Source organism: Elephas maximus, chromosome X, assembly GCF_024166365.1.
Source record: "Elephas maximus indicus isolate mEleMax1 chromosome X, mEleMax1 primary haplotype, whole genome shotgun sequence".
In the NCBI taxonomy this organism is placed as follows: domain Eukaryota; kingdom Metazoa; phylum Chordata; class Mammalia; order Proboscidea; family Elephantidae; genus Elephas; species Elephas maximus.
In genome coordinates this window covers 125,496,505-125,519,452 of record NC_064846.1, presented here as the reverse complement: position 1 = coordinate 125,519,452, position 22,948 = coordinate 125,496,505, and the positions used below count along the sequence as shown (strand labels likewise).

General features: G+C 40.2%; 1 protein-coding gene across 1 annotated transcript in view; it reads right to left on the bottom strand.

The window, feature by feature from the left end:
* SLC9A7 (solute carrier family 9 member A7) overlaps positions 1-22,948 on the bottom strand; it is a 280,631-nt gene that overhangs the window by 73,620 nt on the left and 184,063 nt on the right. The window contains exons 11-12 of the mRNA XM_049871328.1: positions 20,798-20,909; positions 7,242-7,395 (exon numbers count right to left, since the gene is read on the bottom strand). Coding sequence (XP_049727285.1) covers positions 7,242-7,395; positions 20,798-20,909 — 266 coding nt within the window. The remainder of the gene's footprint in view (positions 1-7,241; positions 7,396-20,797; positions 20,910-22,948) is intronic.

The following is a 22,948-nucleotide window of genomic DNA, read 5'->3' as shown; positions in this document are numbered from 1 at the left end:
CATAAATGCACACATACAAAAAGAAGAAAGAGACAAAATCAGAGAACTGTCCCGACAACTTGAACAAATAGAAAGTGAGCAACAAAAGAACCCATCAGGCACCAGAAGAAAACAAATAATAAAAATTAGAGCTGAACTAAATGAATTAGAGAACAGAAAAACAATTGAAAGAATTAACAAAGCCAAAAGCTGGTTCTTTGAAAAAATTAACAAAATTGATAAACCATTGGCTAGACTGACTAAAGAAAAACAGGAAAGGAAACAAATAACCCGAATAAGAAACGAGAAGGACCACATCACAGCAGAGCCAAATGAAATTAAAAGAATCATTTTAGATTACTACGTAAAATTGTACTCTAACAAATTTGAAAACCTAGAAGAAATGGATACATTATTGGAAAAACACTACCTACCTAAACTAACACATTCAGAAGTAGAACAACTAAATAGAGCCATAACAAAAAAAGAGATTGAAACGGTAATCAAAAAACTTCCAACAAAAAAAAGTCCTGGCCCCGACGGCTTCACTGCAGAGTTCTACCAAACCTTCAGAGAAGACTTAACACCATTACTATTGAAGGTATTTCAAAGCATAGAAAAAGACGGAATACTACCCAACTCATTCTATGAAGCTACCATCTCCCTGATACCAAAACCAGGTAAAGACATTACAAAAAAAGGAAATTTTAGACCTATATCCCTCATGAACATAGATGCAAAACTCCTCAACAAAATTCTAGCCAATAGAATCCAACAACACATCAAAAAAATAATTCACCCTGATCAAGTGGGATTTATACCAGGTATGCAAGGCTGGTTTAATATCAGAAAAGCCATTAATGTAATCCATCACATAAATAAAACAAAGATAAAAACCACATGATCTTATCAATAGATGCAGAAAAGGCATTTGACAAAGTTCAACACCCATTTATGGTAAAAACTCTTACCAAAATACGAATTGAAGGAAAATTCCTCAACATAATAAAGGGCATCTATGCAAAGCCAACAGCCAATATCACTCTAAATGGAGAGAACCTGAAAGCATTTCCCTTGAGAACGGGAACCAGACAAGGATGCCCTTTATCACCGCTCTTATTCAACATCGTACTTGAAGTCGTAGCCAGGGCAATTAGGCTAGACAAAGAAATAAAGGGTACCCAGATTGGTAAGGAGGAAGTAAAGCTATCACTATTTGCAGATGACATGATCGTATACATGGAAAACCCTAAGGAATCCTCCAGAAAACTACTGAAACTAATAGAAGACTTTGGAAGAGTCTCAGGTTATAAAATAAACATACAAAAATCACTTGGATTCCTCTACATCAACAAAAAGAACACCGAAGAGGAAAGAACCAAATCAATACCATTCACAGTAGCCCCCAAGAAGATAAAATACTTAAGAATAAATCTTACCAAGGATGTAAAAGACTTATACAAGGAAAACTATAAAACTCTGCTACAAGAAATTCAAAAGGACATACTTAAGTGGAAAAACATACCCTGCTCATGGATAGGAAGACTTAACATAGTAAAAATGTCTATTCTACCAAAAGCCATCTATACATATAACGCACTTCCAGTCCAAATACCAATGTCATATTTTAAGGGGATAGAGAAACAAATCACTAATTTCATATGGAAGGGAAAGAACCCCCGGATAAGCAAAGCATTACTGAAAAAGAAGAAGAAAGTGGGAGGCCTCACTCTACCTGATTTCAGAACCTATTATACAGCTACAGTAGTCAAAACAGCCTGGTACTGGTACAACAACAGGCACATAGACCAATGGAACAGAATTGAGAACCCAGATATAAATCCATCCATGTATGAGCAGCTGATATTTGACAAAGGACCAGTGTCAGTCAATTGGGGAAATGATAGTCTTTTTAACAAATGGTGCTGGCATAACTGGATATCCATTTGCAAAAGAGTGAAACAGGACCCATACCTCACACCATGCACAAAAACTAACTCCAAGTGGATCAAAGACCTAAACATAAAGACTAAAATGATAAAGATCATGGAAGAAAAAATAGGGACAACCCTAGGAGTCCTAATACAGGGCATAAACAGAATAGAAAACATTACCAAAAATGATGAAGAGAAACCAGATAACTGGGAGCTCCTCAAAATCAAACACCTATGCTCATCTAAAGACTTCACCAAAAGAGTAAAAAGACCACCTACAGACTGGGAAAGAATATTCAGCTATGACATCTCCGACCAGCGCCTGATGTCTAAAATCTACATGATTCTGTCAAAACTCAACCACAAAAAGACAAACAACCCAATCAAGAAGTGGGCAAAGGATATGAACACACATTTCACTAAAGAAGATATTCAGGCAGGCAACAGATACATGAGAAAATGCTCCCGATCATTAGCCATTAGAGAAATGCAAATTAAAACTACGATGAGATTCCATCTCACACCAACTAGACTGGCATTAATCCAAAAAACACAAAATAATAAATGTTGGAGAGGCTGCGGAGAGATTGGAACTCTCATACACTGCTGGTGGGATTGTAAAATGGTACAACCACTTTGGAAATCCATCTGGCGTTATCTTAAACAGTTAGAAATAGAACTACCATACAACCCAGAAATCCCACTCCTCGGAATATACCCTAGAGATACAAGAGCCTTCACACAAACAGATATATGCACACCCATGTTTATTGCACCTCTGTTTACAATAGCAAAAACCTGGAAGCAACCAAGATGTCCGCCAACGGATGAATGGGTAAATAAATTGTGGTATATTCACACAATGGAATACTACGCATCGATAAAGAACAGTGACGAATCTCTGAAACATTTCATAACATGGAGGAATCTGGAAGGCATTATGCTGAGCAAAATTAGTCAGAGGCAAAAGGACAAATATTGTATAAGACCACTATTATAAGATCTTGAGAAATAGAAAAAACGGAGAAGAACACATACTTTTGTGGTTACAAAGGGGGGAGGGAGGGAGGGAGGGAGAGGGCTTTTTGTTGATCAATCTGTAGATAAGAACTGCTTTGGGTGAAGGGAAAGACAACACTCGATACAAGGAAGGTCAGCCCAATTGGACTGGACTAAAAGCAAAGAGGTTTCCGGGATAAAATGAAAGCTTCAAAGGTCAGCGGAGCAGGGGCTGGGGTCTGGGGAACTTGGTTTGAGGGGACTTCTAAGTCAACGGGCAAAATAATTCTATTATGAAAACATTCTGCATCCCACTTTGAATTGTGGCGCCTGGGGTCCTAAATCCCAACAAGCAGCCATCTAAGATACATCAATTGGTCTCAACGCACCTGGAGCAAAGGCAAAGGAAGAACACCAAGGTCACACGACAACTAAGAACCCAAGAGACAGAAAGGGCCACATGAACCAGAGACCTACATTATCCTGAGACCAGAAGAACTAGTTGGTGCCTGGCCACAATCGGTATCTGCCCTGTCAGGGAGCACAACAGACAACTCCTGAGGGAGCAGGAGACCAATGGGATACAGACCCCAAATTCTCATGAAAAGACCATACCTAATTTTATGACTGCGACTAGAGGAATCCCAGAGACAACGCTCCCCAGAACTTCTGATGGCACAGGACAGGAACCATTCCCGAAGACAAATCATCAGGCATGAAAAGGACTGGTCAGTGGGGGGGAGAGAGATGCTGATGAAGAGTGAGCTAATTAAATCAGGTGGACACTGGAGAGTGTGTTGGCAACTCTTGACTGGAGGGGGGATGGGAAGATAGAGAGAGAGGGAAGATGGCAAAATTGGCACGAAACGAGAGACTGAAAGGGCTGACTCAATAGGGGGAGAGCAAGTGGGAGAAGGGAGTAAGATTTATGTAAACCTACATGTGACAGACTGATTGGAATGGTAAATGTTCACTTGAAGCCTAATAAAAATTAATTAAAAAAAGAAAACATTCTGCGTCCAGCTTTGGTGAGTTGCGTCTGGGGTCTTAAACATTAGCAAGCAGCCATCTAAGATGCATCAATTGGTCTCAACCCACCTGGAGCACAGGAGAATGAAGAACACCAAAGACACAATGTAATCATGAGCCCAAAAGACAGAAAGGGCCACATAATCAGAGACTACACCAGTCTGAGACCAGAAGAACTAGATGGTGCCTGGCCACAACCGATGACTGCCCTGACAGGGAACATAACAGAGAATCCCTGAGGGAGCAGGAGAGCAGTGGGATGCAGACCTTAAATTCTCGTAAAAAGACCAGACTGAAGGTCTGACTGAGACTAGATGGACCCCAGAGGTCATGGTCCCCAGACCTTCTGTTAGCCCAAGACTGAAGCCATTCCCAAAGCCAACTCTTTAGACAGGGATTGGACTGGACTATAAGATAGAAAATGATACGGTTGAGGAGTGAGCTTCTTGGCTCAAATAGACACATGAGACTATGCGGGGAGCTCCTGTCTGGAGGGGAGATGAAAAGGCAGAGGGGGACAGGAGCCGGCTGAATGGACACGGGGAATACAGGGTGGAGAGGAGGAGTGTGCTGTCTCATTAGAGGAAGAGCAACTAGGAGTACATAGGAAGGTGTATATAAATTTTTGTATGAGAGGCTGACTTGATTTGTAAACTTTCACTTAAAGCACAATAAAGAAAAAAAGAAAGACCAGATTTGTTGTCCTGACAGAGACTGGAGAAACCTTGAGAGTATGGCCCCCGGACACCCTTTCATCTCAGTAATGGAGTCACTTCTGAGGTTCACCCTTTAGCCAAAGATTGGACAGGCCCATAAAACGAAACAAGATTAAAGGGGCACACCAGCCCATGGCCAAGGACTAGAAGGCAGGAGGGGACAGGAAAGCTGGTAATAGGGAACCCAAGGTTGAGAAGGAAGAGTGTTGACATGTCATGGAGTTGTTAACCAATGTCTTAAAACAATAATGCATACGAACTGTTTAACGAGAAACTAGTTTGTTCTGTAAACCTTCATCTAAAGTACATTAAAAAAAAACCTAAGAAACAGTGACACACGTCTCTTAAAGTATATGTATATGTGTGTGTATGTGTGTGTATATATATATATATAAGCATTTAGAATAGCATCTAGCATATAACAAGGTGTCAGGAATGACTCCTATGCTCCTATGGTGGACACTGTTGGTTGCCTGCTTTCTCCTTCCTAACAGCTCCCAGCCTGTTTCAGGCAGCCTTGTTTCAGGCAGTTGGTGTTTCTCAGGGAACACTGCCCACTCTCAGCTCTGGAGAGGACTGATTGATCCAATGGCCCACTTTTTGAAAAGGGTTAAGAAAAGTGAAAAGTCTCATAGGTGAACTCTCTACTCTCAGTGAAAAACTGTTTGGTCTTATATATGTTGGGGGAGCATGGGGGAAAAGGACCCATAAATAGCATGAAAAACACACATGATTTCATCAGGCTCTGAACATGTGGGGTTACTACGAGGTGATCAGACAAATAGGAACAGGAACTAACCTCAGTGCAAAGGTTCTCAACTGTGGGCAGAATAAACTTCTTTCTTGCCCTCATTCTGCTACACAGAACAAAGATGGTGCCCTCTCATTTCTTGTGTTTAGAGCCAAGGGATTATATTTTTTTTCTTTTCAGGTTTATATTCCCAAAGATTGATTTTTTCCTTAATCCAGCCCTTGAGATTCATGCCAGGGAAGTGAAATTCTAATCATATCAAATTTTATGACATAAACAGAGTTGCTAGCGGAGCAAGCTTTCTTACAGGCAGTACAGCACAGTAGTTAAAAGTGTGGACTGCCTGGGTTCAAATCCCAGCTCGTCCACTTAAAGCTTTGTGACCTTGGGCAAGTTACTTCTCTGTGCCTCAGTCTCCCCATCTCTAAAATTGAGATAATAGTAGTAGCTCCCTTGTAGGAATATTATGAGGATTATCTTAATATATGTATGGCACCTGCAGCAATGCCTGCAACACAAGTGTTAGTTACTATTATCGCTGTCACCAAGAAGCCATGCATCGGCTCCTCAGCCCCAGCTGGGTCTGAGACGCACAAGTCCAGAAATGGTGCTGCTGGCAGTGGTCAAGCCCAGGAATACCTCTCCACCATTAATATAAAAGTCCCAAAGGGAGATGACTATTTTCTCAAATTCCAGTTTTCTCCTTGACTCCAAGGCTGACTGGGAGATTTTTGTTTTCTCACCTCCACATTGTGTAAGCTCTGCAGCTAAGTACCCTGTGCTTTCTACAGTGTAGAGAAGGGAATACATACTAAAAGCTAGCAGAGAAAGGAAAACAAACCACCTAAAAATAACCCAAACCACCCAAGGCTGCCACCCTGTGGCTTTTCAGAGAGTTATTTTCCACCGCTTAGCACTACCAAAGTGTCTTCTTGTTCCCAGTCATGCTCACACTCTGCAGACCAGAAACTGTGACAGGTGGCCAGGGTACCTCCATTGATACAGAGTATGCACGACACTTTAGAGCTGGAAAGAACCGTGACATAATCTAGCTAAGTGCCTTCATTTAAAGTTGAGGAGAAATGTGGCCCAAGACATGAGGGGCTTGTCTGAAGCCAGAACCAGAATAAGGCTATGGACCTCTTGAATCCTGTTCCAACATCCTCTTTACCATAAGGTGCTGGAGCTCACTAGCACAGCTGTAGAACTCAAATACCGTTAAAAAATCAAACTCAGGTCAGTGTCCATGAATGACAGGTAGACCCATTTTGCCCCTATATTCTGACACAGCTGCAAAACCACAGGTGGAGAATGTCCATGAGACTGCAACAGGTGAGGGTTATGCAGGAAATGTCACCTTTTCATGCACTCATAGAAAAAGAGGCACAGCATACAGTTTCATACCAACATAAAATTATTAACTTCCTCTTTCTATTTCTGGCTGATAAGCTTGGGCATTTTTAAGACCTAAAGTTTCATTTCAAAGGAATATGAAATACTAGACATTGTCAATGGCTAGCTCTATTGTCTCTCCTACATCTTTAAGGCTTTTTTAAATTTATGCCCTAATATCACTATTCTAGCAAGTTCTGGGAATTTCTAATTCTTTTTTTTTTTTTTGTACCAACAAAAATTTTAATGACATTTTTTTTTCTCCTGGAAAAGTTAATACTCTGAACTTTATACTTTTTTTTTTTAATCTCCAAAACAAAAGCTGTAAAAACCTTCCACAAAATAAGCTGTAGCATACCCTGCTTGGGCATATTGAAGATTTCCAAGAACAGTAGCAACTACCATATTTAGACACAAAGCTGGCCTTGGCTTCAAACCAACCTTATATTAAGCCATGACAACATGGGTGTTGTGCCTCCACCAATGATCCAGACCGTGAAGAAGACGATGAGCAGGGTGGTCGTGAACATCATCTGGCGAGCGTAGGAGGCTGTATCTCGGATGGCTAAGGTAAATGCCATGGCTCCCCTGAGGCCTGCAGAGACCAAGAGGAAGATGTCCTGGTTATACAGATAAATGGCAATGTCTTCTCAAAATCCACTGCTGCCACTCAGGGCTGATAAACTGGATCCATTTATGCTTAAGGAGCCAAGTCATTTACTCAGAAAGAAGAACCTTAAAGGAGTATGATTTTCTCATGTTTGGAGCTTCTTTTTGCAAAATTCCCAAAAGCAATGAGAAAAACACTGCACTACTTTGCATGGTACATTTTAGAATAGTGCTCTTTTTATTACTTAAATAATTCTCCTGTTAGAACTATAAAGTAAAAAGAAATATAAACAGAAAAATAACATAAATTCTCTAACTCTGTGATCCAAACACTACCCAAGCACTTACAAAGTCATTATAAACTTGAGAAAGAGGCTAAGTATGAATATGCCAGATGCAAACACACCACAAGCCACAAAAGAGTTCAGCATTTCCTTAGCAAAGGAAGAAGCCAAGCAGAAAAGTTACAATACAGGTAGCCCCCGGGGTTACGAACGTCCAACTTACGTACAACTCATAGTTACAAACAAACCCCCATGAAGCCTATCATACTAAAAATTCGAGGTACATACAATGGTTCATAATAATAAATGGACACTACTTTGTGACATGCGTCAAAACATTATTATTATTACTGTATTATGTTAAAGATGTGTTACTGTATCTGGGTGTGTTTCTTTAATGCTTTTTATGCATAGAAAGATACACTATATACTAAGACAAACATTTGACTAACAGATGTTAAATCCGAGCTGTTCATAACCGTTCCGACTTACATACAAATTTGACTTAAAGACAGACTTAGGAAAGGAACTCATTCATAATCCAGAGACTGCCTGTATAACATGATCTACATCAGGGACAGCAAATTTTTCTGTAAAGGGTCACATATGAAACATTTTAGGCTTTGTAGGCCAAGAGGCAAAACTAAGGACATTATGTAGGTATTTACATAAAAGAGAGGAAACAAAGTTTCACAAAAATTTTATTGACAAAAATCAAGACTATAATAATTGAACACAATTTTTTTTAATACAGGTCTACTAACGAAAAGTACAGAATTCATTCTGGGGGGTAATTTGCTTAATTGGGTTTAAAAGTTAGTGTTGCCAGTCATCAAATAGATGAAGCATTGGTGGTTCAAGGGTAGAATTTTCAGTTTCCATGTGGGAGACCTGGGTTGGATTCCCAGCCAATGCACCTCATGTGCAGTCACCACCCCACCCACCTGTTAGTGGAGGCTTGCATGCTGCTATGATGCTGAACAGGTTTCAGCAGAGCTTCCAGACTAGGATGCACTACATCCAAAAATCAGTCCATGAAAACCCTATGGAGCACAACGGTCTGATCTGTAGCCAACCATGGGGATGGTGCAGGACTGGTTACTGTTTCATTCCGTTGTGCATGGAGTCACCATGAGTCAGGGGTCAACTTGATGGCAGCTAATAACAACAACAACAATCATCAAAATGATTGTAAATGTTCATCTGTAGAAGCCATTCTTAATTTGTGGGCCATATAAAAACAGGCAGCAGCCGGATTTGGTTCAGGGGTGTAGTTTGTTGACCCCTGAGCAATATTAACAGGTTTTAAGATTAAGCACCAACATTTTCATGTTTTAGAGTTTATCTTTCTAACGTCCTTTTTACTTCCTCATGCCATGTTCATAATTTGCTTTCTGGTAAAAACTGAATCAACAGTCGTTCGTACATATCTAGTAAAAAATTTTATTCACCGTGAGCAAGATTCCATATATTATATGAGAGAATGAGAAATTATACCTACTATATCTGTCTGTACACTTATATCCCAATAATTGCACAATTTCATTTATTGAGTACTTCACAGTGATTCACCAAAGAACAGTGACTCAATAAGAGTTACACAAAAAACAGAGCAAAGTAAATGTTTTCTATTAATCTGTCCTAGCGAAATATTTATACACATATAGGTCATCCTACAGCCAGCTATGACATAGATCAATTTAAGCCTTCAAAGGGATATTGTCTCAAAGAAGAAAACTTGGCAGTCAGAAGGAGACAACAGAAGATGTATTTTTCTTTATTTTATTAAGCAAACATTGTAAGCAATATGACAGTGAAATCTGAGGTATTTCATAGCCCTGAAGAATGAGCTCCTTTCGATAGCAATATTTTCTCCAGCAAACTGAAAAGCAGAACTTTAAAACAATTTTTGAGGTTTTTTTTTGTGTGTGTGTGCTTTAGATGAAGGTTTACAGAGCAAATTAGTTTCTCATTAAACAGTTAATACACAAATTGTTTTGTGACATTGGTTGCTAACCCACAACATGTCAATGCGCTCCGCTCCTTGACCTTGGGTTCCCCATTACCAGCTTTCCTGTCCACTCCTGCCTTCTCATCTTTGCACCTGGACTGGTGTACCCATTCAGTCTCTCTCTCTCTCCTTTTTTTTTTTTTTATGGCCCTGTCTAATCTTTGGCTAAAGAGTGAACCTCAGGAGCAACTTCAGTGCTGAGTTAAAAGGGTGCTCGAGGGCTGTACTCTTGGGGTTTCTCCAGTCTCTGTCAGACCAGTAAGTCTGGCTTTTTTGTGTGTGTGTGAGTTAGAATTTTGTGATACATTTTTCTCCAGCTCTGTCCTGAACCCTCTAATGTGATCTCTGTCAGTGAAGTCAGTGGTGGTAGCTGGGCACCATCTAGCTGTACTGGACTCGGTCTGGTGAAGGATGTGGTAGTTGTGGTCCATTAGTCCTTTGGACTAATCTTTCCTTTGTGTCTTTGATTTTCTTCATTCTCCCTTACTCCAGATGGGGTGAGACCAGTGGAGTATCTTAGGTGGCCGCTCATAAGCTTTTAAGACCCCATATGCTACTCACCAAAGTAGGATGCGGAATATTTTCTTTATAAACTATGTTATGCCAATTGAGCTAGATGTCCCCCGAGACCATGGTCCCCAGCCCTCAGCCCAGTAATTCTGTCCCTCAGGCAGTTTGGATGTGTCTATGAAGCTTCCATGGCCTTGCCTTGGTCAAGCTGTGCTGGCTTCCCCAGTATTGTGTACTGTCTTACCCTTCACCAAAGTTACCACTTATCTATTGTCTAGTGCTTTTCCCACCCTACCCTTCCCCTCCCTCATAACCATCAAAGATTGTTTCTTTTTGTGTAAAACTTTTTCATGAGTTTTTATAATAGTGGTCTCAATAGTGTTTGTCCTTTTGTGATTCACTTATTTCACTCAGCATAATGCCCTCCAGATTCATCCATGTTGTGAGATGTTTCACAGATTCATCATTGTTCTTTATCATTGTGTAGTATTCCATTGCATGTATATACCATAGGTTGTTTATCCATTCATCTGTTAATGGGCGTTTAGGTTGTTTTCATCTTTTTGCTAATGTGAATAATGCTGCAATGAACATGGGTGTGCATGTCTATTCCTGTGATGACTCTTATTTTTCTAGGATATATTCCTAGGGGTGGGATTGTTGGATCATATGGTATTTCTATTTCTAGCTTTTTAAGGAAGCGCCATATCCTTTTCCAAATGGTTGTACCATTTTGCATTCCCATCAGCAGTGCATAAGAGTTCCAATCTCCCCACAGCCTCTCCAACATTTGTTTCTGTTTTTTTGATTCATGCCAGTAATGTTGGGGTGAGATGGTATCTCATTGTGGTTTTGATTTGCATTTCTCTAATGGCTAGTGGTCCCAAGCATTTCCTCATGTGCCTGTTAGCCCCCTGAATGTCTTCTTTGGTGAAGTGTCTGTTCATATCCTTTGCCCATTTTTTAATTGTATTATTTGTCTTTTAGTTGTAGACGTGTTGGATTTTCCTGTAGATTTTAGAGATTAGACCTTTGTCGGATTTGTCTTAACCAAAAAAATTTTTCCCACTCCATAGGTTCTCTTTTTACTCCTTTGGTGAAGTCTTTTGATGAGCATGAGTGTTTAATTTTTAGAAGATCCCAGTTATCTAGCTCATCTTCTGGTGTTTGTGTATTGTTAGTTATGGTTTGTATCCTGTTTATGCCGTGTATTAGGGCTTCTAGCATTGACCCTTTTTTTTCTTCTACGATCTTTATAGTTTTTGGTTTTATTTTTAGGTCTTTGATCCATTTTGAATTTGTTGTTGTGTATGGTGTGAGGTACCAGTCCTGTTTCATCTTTTTTGCAGGCGGACATACAGTTTTTCCAGCACCATTTGTTAAAAAGACTGTCATGGGAATAAAACAGAGAATACCTAATGGAACAGAACAGTGGGATGCAGATCTCAAATTCTCGTAAAAAGACCAGACTTAATGGTCTGACTAAGACTAGAGGGACTCTGGAGGTCGCAGTCCCCAGACCCTCTGTTAGCCCAAGGCTGGGACCATTCCCAATGCCAACTCTTCAGAAAGGGATTGGACTGGACTATAAGACAGAAAATGATACTGGTGAGGAGTGAGCTTCTTGGCTCAAGTAGACACATGAGACTATGTGGGCAGGTCCTGTCTGGAGGCAAGACGAGAAGGCAGAGGGGGACAGGAGTTGGCTGACAGGGAATACAGGGTGGAGAGGAATGTGCTGTCTCATCAGGGGGAGAGCAGCTAGGAGTACATAGCAAGGTGTGTGTAAATTTTTGTATGAGAGACTGACTTGATTTGTAAACTTTCACTTAAGCACAATAAATAAATAAATAAAAAGACTCATCTCCCCATTTGATGGACTTTGGGCCTTTGTCAAAAATCAGGTGACCGTAGGTGGAAGGATTTATATCTAGGCTCTCAATTCTGTTCCATTGGTCAATGTGTGTGTCACTGTACCAGTACCAGGCTGTTTTGACTACCATAGCTATATAGTAGGTTCTGAGGTCAGGTGGTGCGAATCCTCCTACTTCATTCTTCTTCTTCAATAGTTGCTTTACTTATCCAGGGCCTTCCCTTTCCATATAAAGTCAATGATTAGTTTTTTCCATCTCTTTAAAGAATGCTGTTGGTATCTGGATCGGGATTGCATTGTATTTGTAGATTGCTTTGGGTAGAACTGACATTTTCAGAATGTTGAGTTTACCTATCCATGAGCATGATATGTTTTTCCATTTACATCGGTCTCTTTTAGTTTCTTGCAGTAGTGTTTTGTAGTTTTCTTTATATAGGTCTTTTACATCCCTGGTTAGATATATTCCTAAGTATTTTATTTTTTTAGGGTCCATTATAAATGGTATTGTTTTCCTGATTTCCTTTTCTTAGTTCTCTTTATTGGTGTATAGGAATCCAATTGGTTTTTGTACATTTATCTTGTAACCTGCTACTCTGTTGAATCTTTCTATTAGTTCCAGTAGTTTTCTTGTGGAGTCTTTTGGGTTTTCTAAGTATAGTATCATATCATCCACAAATAGGGACAGTTTTACTTCTTCCTTACCAATTTGGATGCCTTTTATTTCTTTTTCTTGATTTATTGCTCTAGCTAGGAATTCCAGCACAATGTTAAATAGGAGTGGTGATAAAGGGTATCCTTGTCTTCTTCCTGATCTCAAGGGGAATGTTTTCAGCCTCTCTCCATTAAGAATGATGTTGGCTGTTGGTTTTGTATAAAAACCAAAAAGCACCAGAATTCTTCTGTTGCTTGCCTTCGTTTTCCTTGATCTCTTTCCTAATCTCTTGGAGAGCCCTAAATATTAGTCTTTTGAATTTCATATCAGGTAATTCCACTGCTTTTTCTTCTACCAGAATGTCATCTGATGATTTATTTTGGTTGCTTATTGGAGCCATCTCATCCTGTTCTTTTAAATGTTCTGATATTGTCTACTGTCTCCGAGACACCAAAACGAAAACCAAACCCGTTGCCATTGAGTCAATTCTGACTCATAGCAACCCTATAGGACAGAGTAGAACTGCCCTGTATGGTTTCCAAGGAGCGTCTGGTGGATTTGAACTGCTGGCCTTTTGGTTAGCAGCCATAGCTCTTAACTACTACACCACCAGGGTTTCCTGGTTTTGTATAGACCCCCTTTATTATGTTGAGGAATTTCCCATCTATATCTATTTTATTGAAAGTTTTTATCAGGAATGGGTATTGGACTTTGTCAAATGCCTTTTCTGCATCAATTAAGATGATCACGTAATATTTTTATTTAGGGGGTGGATTATGTGGATTGATTTTCTAATGTTGAACTATCCTTGCAAAAAAAAAAAAACCCAGTGCCGTCGAGTCGATTCCAACTCATAGCAACCCTATATAGGACAGAGTAGGACTGCCCCCTAGAGTTTCCAAGGAGTGCCTGGAGGATTTGAACTGCCAACCCTTGGGTTAGCAGCTGTAGCACTTAACCACTACGCCACCAGGCATACCTGGTATGAATCCCTCTTGGCCATGGTGTATTATTATTTTTTCATATGATGCTGAATTCTATTGGCTAGAATTTTGTCAAGAATTTTTACATCTATATTCATGACAGATATTGGTCTGTAATTTCCTTTTTTGTGTTGTCTTTGCCTGGTTTTGGTATCAGGGTTATGCTGGCTTCATAGAATGAATTCCGAAGTATTCCTTCCTTTTCTATGTTCTGAAATAGTTTGAGTAGTACTGGTGTAGGCTCTTCTCTGTGTTTGGTAGAATTCTCCAGTGAAGGCATCTGGGCCGGGGCTTTTTTTTTTTTTTGTTGGGAGTTTTTTTTTTTTTCTTTAAACCTTTTCAATCTCTTCTCTTGTTACGGGTCTGTTCAGATTTTCGAGTTCAGTTTGTGTCAGTTTTGGTAGGTAGTGTGTTTCTATAAATTTGTCCATTTCCTCTAGGTTTTCAAATTTGTTGGAGTATAGTTTTTTATAATGCTCTGTTATGATTCTTTTTATTTCAACTAGGTCTGCTGTAATGTCCCCAATTTCATTTCTTATTTGGGTTATTTGCATCCTCTCCTGTTTTTCTTTTGTCAGTTTGGCCAATGGTTTGTTAATTTTGTTGATCCTTTCAAGAACCAACTTTTGGCTTTATTGATTCTTTCTATTGTTTTTCTATTCTCTATTTCATTTATTTCTGTTCTAATCTTTATTATTTCCTTTCTTCTGGTGGCTGTGGGCTTCTTTTGCTGTTTTCTTTTGATTTGTTCTAGTTGTGTAGCTAATGTTTTGATTCTGTCCCTTTCTCCTTTTCTGATGTGTTCATCTACTGCTATAAATTGACCTCTGAACATTGCCTTTCCTGTGTCCTAAAGGTTTTGGTATGATGTGTTTTCATTCTCATTTGATTCCAGGAATTTTTTGATTCCATCTTTGATTTCTTCTATTACCTAGTAGTTTTTAAGCAGGGTGTTACCCAGTTTTCCTGTATTTGATTTTTTTTTCCCCTTGGCCTTCCTGTTATTAATTTCTACTATTATGGCGTTATGATCAGAGAAGATACTTTGTATTATCTCAATGTTTTGGATTTTGTTGAGGGTTGGTTCGTGGCCTAAGATGTGGTCTATTCTGGAGAACGTTCCATGTGCATTGGAAAAGATCATGTACTTTGCTGCTGTTGAGTGAAGTGTTCTGTATATGTCTATGAGGTCAAGCTGGTTGAGTGTGGCCTTTAGATTTTCTATATCTTTGTTGATTTTCTTTCTAGATGTTCTGTTCTTTACCAAGAGTGTGTGTTTAAGTCTCCTACTATTATTGTGGAACTGTCAATTTCTCTTTTCAGTGCTGTTAGAGTTTGTTTTATGTATTTTGGAGCCCTATCATTGGGTGTGTGGATATTTATTATGCTTATGTCTTCCAAAAAAAATTTTTTTTCTTCATGGTGGATTGTCCCTTTAATAATTATATAATGTCCTTCTTTGTCTTTTATGGCAGATTTTGTTTTAAAGTCTATTTTACCTGAGATTAGTATTGTCACTCCTGCTCTTTTCTGGTTGTTGTTTGCTTGATGTATTTTTTCTATCTTTTGATTTTTAGTATATTTATGTCTTTGTTTCTAAGGTGTGTCTCTTGTAGACAGCATATTGATGGGTTCTTTTTTTATATCCATTCTGTCACTCTCTATGTGTACATTTAAGCCATTTACACTTGTGTAATTATTGATAGGTGTGTTTATTGCTGTCATTTTGTAGTGCTTTTTTTTTGTGGTACTGACTGTTTCTTTGTTCCTCTTACTCTCCTGTGCTGAACTCCTTTTGCTTGTGGATTTTTTTTTTCATTTCTTTTGTTTTTGTAGATTTTGTGTTTACTGAGACTTTATGTTTTTCTTCTTCATTTTTCTTTCGATGAATAGGTTTGTTAACTTTCTTTGTGGTTACCTTGAAATTTACCCCATCTTCCTAAGTCTGAACCAGTCTTTTATTACTTGATATCGCCTTGACCTTCTCTCCATTTGAAAGTTCTATACCAACACCATTTATTCCTTTTATTGTTCTGAAGTTGTTGTCATTTAGAGATTGATCTCTCTGCTTCCCTGTTTTAAATCTTTTAGTTTTGTTTTATCCTTGAAAGTTCAAGACTTAGGTTGGTATCTGGTTGATGTGGTCTTACATCCTAGATTCAGGGTGTTATTTGATATTGTTGGTTCTCTAACCAAAGGACTCCCTTTAATAATTCTTATTAAGTTTGGTTTGGTTTTTACATACTTCCTTAATTTCTGTTTATCTTGAAATGACCTAAATTCACCATCATATTTGAGTGAGCATTTTGCAGGATATATTATTCTTGGTTGGCAATTTTTTTCTTTCAAGGTTTTAGGTATGTCATCTCATATCTTATCTGCATGGTTTCTGCAGAGTAATCAGAGCTTAGTCTTATTGTTTCCCCTCTGTATGTGACTTTTCATTTTTCTCGAGCTGCTCTCAGGATTCTTTCTTTGTCTTTGGCTTTAGAGAATGTGATTATGATATGCCTTGGTGATTTTCTTTTGGGGTCTATTCTATATGGGGTTCAATGAACTTCTTAGATGGTGAGCTTTTCATCTTTCGTGATATTAGGGAAGTTTTCTGTAAGCAAATCTTCAATGATGCTCTCTGTGTTTTTTGTTTTCTCCCCATTCTGGAACTCCAATCACATGCAAAATTTTTGCTTTTGATTGTATTCCACATCATTTTCAGGGTTTCTTCATTTTCTTCATTCTTTTCTCTGATTTTTCTCAAAGTGGTATCCAATGATTTGTCTTCAATTTTGTGAATCCTGTCTTCTATTACTTCAAATTTGCTCCTAAAACCTTCTATGACAATGTCTATTTCCGAAATCTTGTTTATCTCTTTGATTTCTAATTGCTGTTTCTGTATGATTTCTAGTTGTTTTAGTTTGACATTTCGTTCCTGTATCATTTTCCTGAATTCTTCCATTGCTTTCTCTCTCTTTTCCAGGATTCTTCTGTATTTTCCATGATTTTGTCTACTTTTTTCCTCACTTTTGTCTGCATTTTCCTTCATCTGTTGGATAACCCTGAATACTAGAGTTTCAAATTCCCTATCAGGTAGTTCTAGTGCCTTTTCTTCTACCAGAAGGTTATCTGGTGTTTTATTTTGGACGCTTTCTGGAGCCATCTTGTCCTGTTTTTTTTTTTATGTTTTGATATTTGTGAGCTGTCTTCAGGACATTCAGGACTTATTTTCTTAATTTATTGACCATAGATTTTTTGTTTTGTCCTGCTTTTTTGTTTTATTTGGTTATTTCTGGGCAGGCGTGCGGGGCGGTCTTTGTTACTTGCTCATCTCTGGGCACAATACTTCTCACCAAGTCCAGGTGGAAAGGGTCGGTTGCTCAGCTATGGTACAGCACAGCAGGTCCATAAGGGGTGTATGGGGCAGGGATGGGTAGTTTGCAGCACAAACTGGGGCTGATGGGGTGGTACTGGGGGTCAGTGTAGGGCAGGTTCCAGAGGACTGCATCAGTGCACAATGCAGATAGGCAGGAGGGAAAGGGTAGCAAGTACTGTGCAGAGCTAAGTGGGTGGTGAAAGAAAAAAAAACAATGGAAAAATTTTTTAAAAGTAAATAAAATGTCAGCACGGTAGTATTCCAGGAGTGGGTGTGGAGCCGACCCTGTGAGGCCTTGTCTCGGTGGCTCTCTAGCTGAGTAGTGTGGTTCGGTCTGTCTAGAAGGGTGTGGGCAGTACACAAGGCTATGTGGGCAGGAGAAAGGAAAGGAAAGAGGGGCAAGACAGAGAAGAAACCAAACAACCAACAAACAAATTAATTAAAAATAATAAAAACAACAACAAAAATATATGGGGGGAGCCAGCTGTTGGGGGCAAGGGGAGTTGGGGTAGTGGAGAACTAATGTCTCTCTCGCCAGGTGGCACAGCATGGCCTGTCAGGAAGGGGCAGAGGCAGTGCAAGGCCGAGGTGGGAGGGAAAAAGAAAAGGGAGAAGCGGAAAGATAAAGAAAAATAAAAAATATGGCACTGAGGAAGGCAGCCTTTGGGGGCAACACAGGCCCAGGGAGGCTATATGCCAGAGGCTCTCTAGCCGAGAGGTACAGCACAGCCCTTCATGAAGGGGGTGGTAGTGCACAGGGCTAGGTGGGTGGGAGAAAGGAAAGGAAGGAAGGGAAAGAAAGAGAAGAAACAACAAAAAGAAAAAAAAAACAAGCAGAAAATAAATAAAATGGCGCTTAGGGAGCTGTTCTGTGATGGCGGTGCAGACCTGGGATGGCCATGTGCAGTGATTCCATAGCTAAGTGGTACAGCACGGCCCCTTGAGAATGGGCAGGGCTGATGCACAGGGCTGGATGGGTGAGAGAAAGGAAGCAAAGGAAAGAGAAAAGAAACAGTGAGAGAGAGAGAGAGGGAAGAAAAAGAAGACAAAGCAAACAAACCAAAAAATCACAGCCCATTAAGAAGGGGAGGGGATGACACAGGGGAGGGGGCTAGGTGGACAAGAGAAAGGAAAAGAAGGAAGGGAAAGATAGAGAAGCAACAAAAAAGCCAAAAAAAAATACCAAAAAACAAACACACAAACAAAAAAAAATGGTGCTGAAGGGGCCAGCTGGTGGGGGCTGGGTGGACCCTGGTGGCAGTGAGCTGTTTTCTCTGGCTGAGTGTCTGTGACCTGTTGAAAAGCAGCAGAGGCCGTGTAGAGGGAAAAAGGGTGGGGGATGGGAAAATGTGTATCCCTGGTTACCGGGTGCTCTGTCTCCTATTGGGAGCTCCATGAAGTTGCATTCCTGTACTCCCTGTCCATGGTCTTTGGTGGATGAGGTCCAAGATGGCGAATCCAGGTGGCAGTGACCTGGTATCTCTCTGACGGAGCAACTGTGGCCCATTGGGAAGTGGCAGAGGACTCGTACAAGAAAAAAGGGTAGGGGGTGGGAAAGCATGTATCCCTGGTTACCAGGTACTCTGTCTCTTGTTGGGAGCTCTGGTAAACTACCTTCCCATACTCCCTGTCTCCATTCCTTGGTGGCTGTAGTCCAAGATGGCAAATCCATGCTGTGTTAGCTTGTAGGGGACCTCCACTCCATAGCTCTCCTCATTATCTGTTCTCTGTCAGTTTCTTATTCTATTCGGTGCTTGATCGAGTTCTTTATTCCTCCATTTGGTGCTTAGGGTTCCAGGACTGATGTTTGTATCTGTTTTACTTAGTTTTTTGGGTCTTTGCTGCAGAGGCACGGCATACTGCTTCTATCTATAGAGTCATGTTGGCTCCACCTCCCTAAAATAATTTTTATTGGCTCTATCTCTAAACAGCACTGTGTACTCCTCAATCTTTTAGTACAGAAGAGCATGAATATATTTTAAGTTTATCTACAATTTATCTTTCTCTTTTCTACTGGCATTTTCCTAATAGAAAAGTAGGATCTTGTCATAAGCCTGTTTCCCAACTGCTCTTGAATAAAGCCCAAACTCTTTGGCACAGCACTGAAGCATTTCCATGATCTAGATTTTAGAGCAGGGTTCTCAAAGTGTAGTCTTCAGACCAGCAGCATCAGCTGAGAACTTGTTACAAATACAGATTCTCAGGCCCCACTACAGACCTACTACATTATACACTCTAGGGGTGAGGCCCAGCCATCTATGCTTTAACAAGCCCTCTTGGTGATTCTAATGCAACCTAAAGGTTGAAAATCACTAGTTTAGACACACTTTTCTTCCCCAACCTCCCCCTCTTTGTTCATCATTCCCTGTGTCTTACATTTAAACCAGGCTGCTAATCTCCCTTAAAAGGCCACACATGGCAATGCTTCTCTTCCTTTTCAACTGCTGCCTCCTGAAATTCATGTCTTTCAAGACCAGTTTGAAGGCTGTCCCCTTTGTGAAGATGGTCCTGAACCCTCCTCTTCCTGTCCACATTTATTTCCTGCCTCGTTTGTGCAATTCACCTTCCTCTCTTGGGAGAAAGACGGCTTTATGTAAACCTGTCTCCCCCCAGTGGACTGTGAGTTACTTGAGGGAGCTTTGAATCCTCCACAACCTAGCACTGTGGCTTATAAAAAGAAGATGCTCAAGAAATGTTTGTCAGAGTGAAAGGAAATAATTAGAAAAGCTGGCAATTAGGGCAGGTTTCTATTTACAGTCAGATGCAAGCTAGTACTAGACAAAGCAACTGCTTTACTGAGAAGTACCCGTTGGCGTGATTTCAGTAGGACTCCATACAGGTGGCTGCCACTCCCTCTGCCCTCTTGTTCAGCCCCTTATTTCCTCCCACACACATGACAGAGGCACCTTTATGGGTCAGAGTAGCCTTTGGGCCCCAACATCTTTTCCCTCTGTTCTGTCTCTAACTTGGGTCTTATCTATACAAAGTCTGATGCTCACCACCCTCAGTGCAACATCTACTCATGCCAGTTGCTCTCTCCTTTCTTTACTTCCACCTACTTCTTTATTGCCCTTTGCCCCCTCAGTGGCTTCTCCACATCTCTGAGTTTTACGGTGAAAAGGGTGGCATCTGGGAGATGGTGCAAATCAACAGTAAATCAAGCAGAGCTATAACAGCTGTTATCTTCAGGCTTTGGGTCCATCTTGCTGATGTGAATGTATTTTATTTCTTTTGCTCTATAGAAAGTTAGTGGTAGGAGGGACCTCAACTATTAGTCTAATTTCATTATTTTACAAGTGAGGATACTGCATCCAGGAGGTACTGAGTTACTTGATCCATGCTCTTTCTCATTAAAGAGCTATTTTCCTTCTAATTTTAGGTCTGGAGCCCTTATGGAAACTTAAGGGTTATGGACATCTATTAGAAAACAGACCAGCACTTTAAATACTTTATATCTTCAGGTCCCTTGGGCGGTAGAGATGAAATGAAGATGCAAGTATGTTAGGGGAAAATGCTCAGATGTGGTGATATATGTTTTGCAAAATGAATACTCAGTTGTACATCTGTGTACTCAGCACTGCAAGGGATACAAAAGAGCCAGAAACTTTAATTTTTTTTATGAGCCTTATTCGTAATATTTTAATCATATTATCATTGCCCACTGTATAAAACTCATTTTCTTTACATTCATACTTTCATTTTTACCTGAAAACATCATCATGTGTTGAAAATTCCAGCCAATCTTATGCCTTCTGCCCAAGTTGAGGAAGAAGGAAAGTGGGTAGATATGTGCAGCTCTGCCCAGGAAGATGGCAACCTGACCACCAGGTAGAAGTTAAGGACCCAACAGTTCCAGAATGGCTCTTTCACACAGTCTCTGACTGAGCAGAGAATTTTAGGGTTGCTGTGGCACCTTGTTATAATCAGGAGAGGTGCACAAAGAAGCCAGCCTATTTAGTTTTCCTCCAAACAAGTCTCTCAGCAAGTGGAATCCAATTGGCCAACTTTCCCAACCTTGTAGTTCATAGAGTTAACGTCTAGCCTATTAAACATACTGTCGCAACTTTTTGACTTAATCAAACTGGTACTGAGCACATCCCGAATCTATCTAAAAATTAGGCAAGAAATACCACGGCAAGAGTGGGGACCTGACAGAAGTAAACAGTGTGTTGGGCTCTATTAGAAAAAAAAAAAGAAGCAAAAAATATTAGCTCCTAATCCAAATTATAAAGAGAAAGTTTTCTGGGTAAGAGCTCACAAGCTGCACTTGGAAATAAGCATCAGGGACTCTAATGACCAGGAAGAGCCTGCAAATAAGAGCTGGGGAAACAAAATATTCAAAACACTAAGACACATTCAAATCATTCACGAGCATCAACCTGAGGAAATTTCTCTACCTGAGTCGCTAAAATGTCTTTTGGATATGTAAGAAATGGAAAAGGGGGAGTGTGGAAGAGGAACTCTACTGTGGAAACCAAAGAATTCAGGGAAACTGGTGATTCATTACATGCTGAATTTAGAACTGAGCCCAGCAGACTTCCACGCTCCGCTGGTCAGAGAAGGAAACCACTGCGGGAGCCAGAGGAACAGGGAGCTTCCGTTTAGGCAAAGCACCAGCTGCAGGAGTTGCAGCTGTTTCAGACAGGCCTGAGGGAAGAACTATCCTCTGCCTCATCTAGGGCAGGGCATTGACTGTTTTTCTTTCCTTTTGTTTCATTTTGTTTTAACAGAAGGAAAAAGGTAGTGCTTATAAAATATATTCTATACCAGAAGCAAAGCAAAGCTCTTAAATGGCAAGAGGCCTTGGGGATTCACAGACTGCATGGGTGACCCCACTCACCCCTAGACTGGGCCCTCATCTGTAAACAAGTGTTGTAGATCTCAATAGCTCTCTCACAGGATGTTGTGCTGGGAATAAAAATGAAAACAACATGGAAGGTCTTTCTTAATGAAGTTTATAAAAAAAACCTGATCCCTCACATTTCTAGCTATTAGTCTGTTGAGGGTGTAAACCCAAGAAATGAGCCACCAGCTTAAGCATATCACATTGTAATTAGAAGGATCCAGCATTGCATTAGGGCCACTATCACTATCTAGGTCATCTGCTCTGTGAGTGTCAGTTACTTCTGCACAATAAAGGAAAAGCCCAGAAGAGAAAAAACACTCCTGTTTTGCCAGCATTCTAAGACCTGAGAATACTTATGAGTCCTTAGAAAAGGCAAAAGCGGATGCCCAACACTAGGGGACTCCTGCTGAATATCTTGCAATCAAGGCTCAACTGGATTGCTATAGCTCCAAGTCCCAGAAAAGTTCACTTTAATGAAAGCAATAGTATCTGAGGCCAAGTGAGCACAACTCTCAGCTGTCGGTCCATTTCCTGGCATCCACATCCCTCCTCACTTGAGAGAAGTCAATTAAAAAGGTACCTCTCTTCCAAAAACTGTACTAACCATGGGACTAAATCAAGGAACCAAGTATTTTTCCATTTTATCTTTTTTATCCCTTCCTTTTCTATTCTTTTTTTTTTTCAGTACTTATGAGTACAGTTTTATTATAGCAATAGGATTCAAATCAGAACCAGCCAACTCTTCCCTTTCTTTTTTTTTGGACAAAAGAGCATCTTCCACCATGACTCTAGAGCAGTAGGTAAGCTTAGGTGAAAGCATGGTCACTGCCCGTAGGCTTTCCTGAGCAGTGGGAGGAAGGGCTGCCCACACTGGGTACACAGCTGAAAGCAACACTAACAGAGCCTTCAGGTCATTTAAATCAGGGAATTGCTAAGCTTGGAATTCATGTAGCAATGAAATATCAAAAACAATTCTGGGGACTGACAGGGTGGCTGACTTTTTGACTTGC